General features: G+C 53.9%; 1 protein-coding gene across 1 annotated transcript in view; it reads right to left on the bottom strand.

Moving 5' to 3' along the window:
* The window catches only part of Col9a2 (collagen type IX alpha 2 chain), a 16,202-nt gene extending 9,203 nt beyond the window's left edge, over positions 1-6,999 (bottom strand). The window contains exons 1-16 of the mRNA XM_021200089.1: positions 6,782-6,999; positions 5,581-5,655; positions 4,278-4,313; positions 4,128-4,190; positions 2,928-2,981; positions 2,779-2,814; positions 2,658-2,681; positions 2,332-2,385; positions 1,950-2,003; positions 1,798-1,845; positions 1,627-1,683; positions 1,488-1,541; positions 1,147-1,200; positions 707-760; positions 559-612; positions 417-470 (exon numbers count right to left, since the gene is read on the bottom strand). Coding sequence (XP_021055748.1) covers positions 417-470; positions 559-612; positions 707-760; positions 1,147-1,200; positions 1,488-1,541; positions 1,627-1,683; positions 1,798-1,845; positions 1,950-2,003; positions 2,332-2,385; positions 2,658-2,681; positions 2,779-2,814; positions 2,928-2,981; positions 4,128-4,190; positions 4,278-4,313; positions 5,581-5,655; positions 6,782-6,853 — 843 coding nt within the window. The 5' untranslated portion in view covers positions 6,854-6,999. The remainder of the gene's footprint in view (positions 1-416; positions 471-558; positions 613-706; positions 761-1,146; positions 1,201-1,487; positions 1,542-1,626; positions 1,684-1,797; positions 1,846-1,949; positions 2,004-2,331; positions 2,386-2,657; positions 2,682-2,778; positions 2,815-2,927; positions 2,982-4,127; positions 4,191-4,277; positions 4,314-5,580; positions 5,656-6,781) is intronic.
* Between the last annotated feature and the right edge of the window lie 425 nt (positions 7,000-7,424).

Here is a 7,424-nt window from a genome sequence, read left to right as displayed (position 1 = left end):
AGAGAGAGAGAGAGACAGAGACAGAGACAGAGACAGAGACAGAGACAGAGACAGAGAGAGAGAGAAGAGTTAAGCAACTGTTAGAGACATCTTTGGATCCAGACCAAATTCCATTAGTTCCATAGTTAATTTGCTAGACTTCCATTGTCTGACCCCAGTGGCTACAAGATTGGATCCCAAGGCTTTTTGTGAAGTCTGAACACAGCAAGATGACTGGGTTTTCACCACAGACCATCAGAACACCCCCACACCCAGAAGTCACCCCCGTCCAGGCTGACAGACACATTTATAAATGTCAATGTGTACACACACACACACACACACACACACACCAGCACACCAGTCTTGGATGGAGACGATCCCCTTCCAGTACTCTTCAGGGGGTCTGTTCAGATAAGGGGTGCCTGAGAACTTACCACATCCCCCTTCTCACCGGCTCGGCCTGGTGGCCCCCTTGGGCCTTCTTCACCCTGGTGTGAAGAAGACAAGAGCCCCAAGTCACATGAGCCCATGAAGACCAGCACCCAGTGTAGGGCCTAGAGACAGAAGCAGGCTTACCGGTGGCCCAGCAGCCCCAACGGAGCCCACCATGCCTTTATATCCACGAGGACCCTGGGGAGGAGGAAAAGATGGCAGATCAGTCTTAGATGGACTTGAGATCCCAGAGGCCACAGCGACGACTCCTTCACAGCCCCCACAGACTCACCATCTCTCCCTTGGGTCCTGCCATGCCTGGGTAGCCCCTGATGCCTTGGGGGCCCTGTCAAAAACAAACAAACAAACAAACGACAGTGGAGACAGCTGCGAGGCCTGATTCACTTATGCCTTTTCTGATCCCACCTCTCTCACGATGCTCCTTTAACATGGGCAGAGTGTCCCTATCTCCTGCACTGACAAAGCTGTCCCATGTAGACAGGAGCCAGAGCATCTAAAGACACAGTGGCAGGCCTGGACCTTAGCCAGGCCTTCTGGTGGGCAGCCTTGGCCCTGTCCTCCTTACTCCTACAACCAGCCTCAACCTTTCAACCTATCCAAGGACCCCAGCCAGACACCGATATCTTTAGAAGTTCGAGGCCAAAGCAGGTGAATGGTCACATTAAAGGGCTCCCAAGATGATAGAGGGCATGAGAGTGGGGTGCTTCTTACCGGTGGTCCAGGGATACCTTGCTCTCCAGAGGCACCCACATCTCCCTTGGGACCCTAAGAGCAAGGAAGAGCAGTCAGACTAACAGGTAAGCACAAGACAAACAGACATCAGCAACCTTTCCAACACAGACAACCAGACATGGGCAACTAGAAACCATGAAGTCCCATACCACATGGAAAAGGGACTCAATAAGAGTGGCCTCCTGTCCCTCAGCTCAGGGATCTGCCCCCTTGAACCCATAAAGACAGAGGAAGGGATGAAGAAGGAGGCAGATCGATGTAGGATTGATGTCTCCCTTGAATCCTTGTCCTCATCCCTGGCCCTTAGTTCTCATACTCACTGGCTTCCCCTGGCGACCAGGATCACCCAGAATCCCCCGTTTGCCTGGATGACCCTAAAAGGAAGAGTGGATTCGTCAGCCCCAGGTTCCCTCCAAGTGCCTGCTCTCCCCTCCCTCCCAGGAAAAGCCACCCTTGTACCTTCACTCCTTGCAGACCCTGGGGACCCTTCACACCAGCTGGACAGTTGGTTGGACACTGGAAAGAAAATCCTATAAGACCTTGGTCAGGGCCAGCTGAGCAATGCTTCCCCAAACCCCTCCTGTCTGTTACTGAAAACCCCTGTCAATTTCTCCAGAGCCCATTTCTCACCAAGAAATCCGCACTCCCTTCCAAGCCCTGGATGGTTCCTGGTCGGCCCTGAGAGGAGACGAGATAAGGATGAGACCTGACCCGATCCATCCCCACAGCAAACCACTTCCTCGGGAACATGTAGCCAATCCAAGAGAGCTGAAGACACTTACTGGTTTCCCAGGGGGTCCTGGGGGCCCTGATGGTCCCTCTGGTCCTGGATCCCCCTAGAGGCAAGAAGAACCCAAATTACAACATCATCCTGACCTCGTTTATCCTTTCTCTTCCCCTCACTTCCTAGCACTGTCCCATCCACACCATCCTTTAGGGCGCCTCCATAAAGCGGCCACGGTGAGGAGATCCAGGAAACTGGCAGGCAGCACCAGCCCTGAGCCTCCCAGGAAGACTTGCCACAGTCCCGGGTTCAGCAGGAGAGGTTCTGCCCCAAGCCTGGAAGAGTTCTTCGTGGGCCCAAAACTCCTAGAAAGCCTGACCCAGACTGCCAGCTTAGGTGTGCACGGCAAGGGGCAGAGTTAAAGGGTGAGTGGGGCTCACCTTGGGGCCTGGGGTTCCAATCTCACCAGGGAGGCCAACAGGTCCAGGTGGTCCCTGTGGGGCAAAGAGATAGCTGTCCCAGATGCCTCACAAGGTCAGCCACCTTAGATGGGACGGTAGGGACAGGTACCAAAAGTCTCTTCTTCACTGTGACTACTTAAACAACTCCCAGCAGACAGAGTTTATGAGGCTGTAAGGACCAGACTATTCTAGACTCACACTGGCCCGCTCTTGACACCAGCACAGCATGCTGGTCATTTCTCATGATGAGGACTCCCCTCTTTCCCCAGTCTCTGAGTACCCTGCCCCGTGCCCTCAGAACTTACGGGAGGTCCAGCAAAACCAGGGCCCTGTGACAGAGGAAGAGGAAATCAGATTAATGGCTCCCCTCTGCAGGTCCTCCCAACCCCTAGAGGGCCTCTCCACACCCTTGTGCATGGTACTCACCGGCAGGCCAGGGGGCCCTGGGAGCCCAGGCTGGCCCTGCAGGGGTAACAAGAGAGAAGTCAGAGACTAGAGCCTTCTAGAATCCATACTTCCCTCTACTGTAGCTCCTCCAAGCTCTGGCCTTAAGTGTATCTTCAGTGAGCACCCACCTTAACTCCAGGGGTCCCCATGGGACCAGGCTCTCCCTTGGCTCCCATTAAACCCTGGGGAAGAAAGAGACCTTAGGATCATTGAGGTGCAGCCTGCCCTTAACTCACGGGGCAAGGCAAGTCTCGGGGATTCCTTAGGCTTCCACACAGGATGGAGGTCTGGGGACCATACCTTCCTCGTTCTCTTTCTCTGGTTTACTTAGGAATCCAGGGAGGCAGGCAAAACAATTATTCTTTTTTATTTATTTATATTTTAAGACAGAGTCTCATTATGTCCAGCCTAGGCTAGCCTTGGATCTTGTTATGTAGACCAGGCTGGCCTCAAACTCCAAGAGATCCATCCTTGGATTAAAGGCCTTGCAATTATCCTTTTGTTGTGTTGTTGAGATAGTAGCTCCCAGTTCACTGAGTACCGAGGGTGACCTTGAACTTCTGACTCCTCACCCCCTGAGTACTGAAATTACAGATGTGCCCAATTGTGATGCCGCCCCGATGCCACAGAGCTCCAGTCTCCAGGCAATTACCCTCCTTTGAGAGACTAGAAATGAAGACTCTAACACCTGCGGGCTCAGCCTCACTCCTCACAGTTGGAGTCTAGGTACTCAGACAAGAATCTGGACTGGTGAGGTGCTCTGGTGTCTGCTCTTGGTAATTCCTGAAAGCCTTCATTTTCTCATTTGCAAATGAGTGGACACACCCACCTCTCTGGGCGGACAGGGAAAGAGGCAGTGAGTTTTACAACCTCTGCGGGGTGCGGGTGAGGAGTAGTATTAATTAACCACCCCCACCTCCCTAAAACTGTCCTCAGGAATGTGTGGCTTTGAGGTCCCTAGGAACCCTGTAATGGTGTTCCTCCCCCGCCCCCAGCTGTACCAGAGCTGCATATGGAAACGCAAAGCAAAGGGTTTGGGGGTGACAGCTGCGGGGGAGGGGGCAGTATAATTCCTAGAGGCCAGAAACGTGAGTCTAAGGCTCCACCCACACCTGCAATCCCGGTCCTCACAGAAAGCAAAGCCCCTCTCTGGCCCTGAGCTGTGGGAGATCCAAGGCTTCCAACGGTGGATATGGGACAAGAGTGAGGTCACAGTTGTAACAAATGAGGAGGCCTGGCTAGTATAGAGCTGACATCTTGCTGCCCTTCTGACCAGAACATGTGTGAACAAAGCCGGAATCAGGCTCTTCCCAGCCTCGGGTACTCACATCAATGCCAGGTTTCCCATCTGGACCATCTGGACCAGGTTTGCCGGGCTCTCCTTTGGATCCCTTGAAATTAGAAGCAGAACAGATGTTAGTCAGAGGAGAGAGAGTAGAGGAACTATCAAAGGTCAAAGAAAAAAAAAAAGTACTCACCGGAGGACCAACTTTACCTGGAGGCCCCTTGTCACCCTGTAAGACACAAGCCGTGAGACACGCTTCCCTAAGAGATTGTGTGGACAAGCCTGGCTGGGTGGTCCCAAAGAGCTTTCTCCTCTCTCTTTTGTGCTGAAACTTGCACTTTTTTTAAAAAAACAGCTCCCTTTCCTCAAAACAAAATTCAGCTGTACACAGGCCTTCAGTTCCAGAACTCAGGAGGCCTCTAGAGGTATATATAAGTCTGTAAGTTCAAGGCCAGCCTAGACTCACAGCAAACTTCAGGACAGCCAGGGTTACATAAAGAGACCTTATTTACATTAAATTATACTAAATTAAAACAGAACAAAATAAAAGAGCATCAACACCAATCCAGCCAGCTGAGAGGGACATTTAATCAAGTAGATTCTAGGCATGCTGATGTTGGTGGGGTAGTAGCTGTGAAGTCCCTGGGCTTCTGGTTGACCAGGAGCAATAAAGCAAATGACAAAAATTAAAAATAAATAAATAAATAAATAAAGCTTTAAGAGAAATCTGAAGGGGGAAGGTGGCTTTCAGTAAGGAAAACCAGAGACTCGGGACAGAGCAAGGATCAAGGGGGCCTACTTGGGGGTAGATTCAAAATGTTTTCAAGAAAGGTCTCTTTTGCATGTGACAAAGGACCCTTGGTAGGAGACAGGCAGGGCCATGGAGTCAGATTTAGCCCCCGAGAGGCCCCCAGGCATTCCGCAGCCTGCAGCAAGAGCCTGGCTGGGGCCCAGCGCCCTGCGTTTGGGGGTGGGGGCACCAGACTGAATAGAAGTCTGTCCAAACCGTAAACATCCAGCCGACCTCCTGGGGGAGCCTCCAGAACGAGGTAGTTAACCCTCAGCACACTGGGGAAGCAGAAGACAAGCCCAGCTGATTCTAAACAGGGAAGCGAAAGCAAAAGGGAGAGAGATAGGAGGGTGGTCCCAAGCTGCTCAGCGTCTACGCGAGGCTCTCCAGCTACCTTAAAGAAGCATGTAGTGTGTCAGGGGACAGCGCGAAGAGGAGGAAGAGAGGGAGGGGTATAAGGACACGCTGTGAGCCGAGGCCAACAGCAGAACAGCAGGCCCTTGTTGCTGGGTGGCTATGACAGACTCCCACATTTCAAGGCTGGTTTGGGGTTTTCTCTGAACAAACAGACTCCTTGTGGTCTCTGCAGACACCGCCTACTGGCAACAGGGGGCGCTCAACTTCCAGGCATCCCCACCCTTGTGCTCACAAAGTTCTCCTTTGTCGATAGCCCTCCTTCCTCTCAAGTCTGCAGTTAGATACTCACGTCGATGCCATCCGAACCAGGCACTCCTGGTGGCCCTGGTGGCCCTGGAGGACCCGGCTCCCCTGGTGGACCTCTCTGAAAATACACAAGAGTGTAGCCCTCAGACGGTGCGCAGAACTGGGCTCCCAGGGGCTGCTGGAGACCCCGAGAGCAAAGGAGATGGTGCTCCATGGGGAGTTTGTTGAGCAGCTACTGTGTGTCAGGCACTGTGTGCCTTTATGCTCTGTTACTTTATGAACTACTCAAAACTCTAGCGGGGTACTATTTGGGGTGACAGGCAGAGCGTCAGGAAACACACAAAAAGACTAAAGGCTCGTGATTACACCCTAGGTTGGCTGACTTCTTCCCCTGGACCACACGGTCTTTGCACTGTCCCGGTAGGAAACAGATGAAGATATCATTTGCTCAAATCACAGATAATGTGCAAGATGGTGCCTAGCCAACGATGGCCGTTCGAACTATTGCTGTTTCCTAACCAACAACAGGTATAGCGGTTTACTGGCACCTCTCCCTCGCCCATGGTGCAGTTAAAGTGCCCTCAGAGAAGAAGGAAAGCTGGGACTCTTCCCATCCAATGCTCCCTAAGGTGGCTCTCGTAGCGGATCAGCCCCTACTCAGGAAGTCCGCGTGTGCCAGATGCTGGCGCTAGGTGCCCTCCCCAGGTTAAGATGTGCCAGGCTGGCAAACTGTACCCCTACACTAGCACTGCTTGGCGCTCGGGCCCAGCATCCCCATTTGGTCCTAAACCGGGCATCTCTTTCCCAGGGCCCAGCTGTCCCTGCAAAGTGAGGCAGAAGCCCACGGTCAGAGGAAACAGACGTATTGGGGCGACAGAGAAGTCTGGCTGGAGCCTGGGCCCCTTAGGAGACTCCGGGGGCGGAGGCTCCGCTGTCGACTGAATAGCCACCATTGTCTCCGCCACCACCTGGCTCTCTCCGCTGCCAGGACCCCGCGCCATCTCCTGCTCTACGCTGCCTGTTCCAGGCAAGGCCAAGCATCCCGAGGCAAGGTCCTTCTGGCTCCCGGACTAGTCAATCTCCCTTCACTGAGAGCGGTTTGCCGGGTATGCACCACCCCAGCGGTTCTGTCCTCAGCTGCCCCTCAGGCTAGGGACAGACTAGAACAGGTCCTAAAGACTCCAGGATCCTAAACCCAGGCTCTGCTCGGGGGACTGCAGTGCCAGAGAAGTGACAGGACTTACGATCTGAGCCAGGGCGAGCCACAGCACCTGGAGGAGAATGAACAGGCTGCGGGGCACGGGCACGGCGGTCATGGCGAGCAACGGGTTCTGGAGCGGGGGTCCAAGCACCGACGGCGGGGGCTGCTTTCGGAGCCTCGGACTGGATCTCCCGAATACGCGGCGGGGCGGGCCGGGGCGGGACCTGCAGGCCTGTCACCTGAGAGCACTGTGGGGAGGAAGTGTCCAGCTCCGCCCGACCAGGGGCGGATCTTCTGTGCCCACCCTGGGTCTGCATTCTGAGTTTGACTAGAAGTCCCAGAGGCATCTCGGGGTGCGGGACCACTTTCTGTGTGAAGAGCAGAAGCCCATCCGAAGTCCCTTTCCTCTTTGCCCTCCAAGATCAAAGCCTTCCTCCTGACCCTCAGCCCCATCCTTTCCTCTGGCCTGAGGCAAGCTTGTCTGGGTCCTTTATCCTCCAGAGCCTCAGCCATCTCACCTGGTCAGGACTCCACCCAACTCCTGTCTTTTCTCAGCTGACTCAGTCCTCTCCACAGACAAGCAGGTCCATGCCATATTAAAACACACCAACATCTTTCTTGAATCCACCACCCCGGGAATTCTCCATCTGCCTCTTCTCCCCCCTCGCCCCCCACCATCAATTCCT

The sequence above is a fragment of the Mus pahari genome, chromosome 6 (assembly GCF_900095145.1).
Source record: "Mus pahari chromosome 6, PAHARI_EIJ_v1.1, whole genome shotgun sequence".
Lineage (NCBI taxonomy): Eukaryota > Metazoa > Chordata > Mammalia > Rodentia > Muridae > Mus > Mus pahari.
The sequence above is the reverse complement of the archived record's forward strand: the minus strand, read 5'-3'. Positions and strand labels throughout refer to the sequence as shown.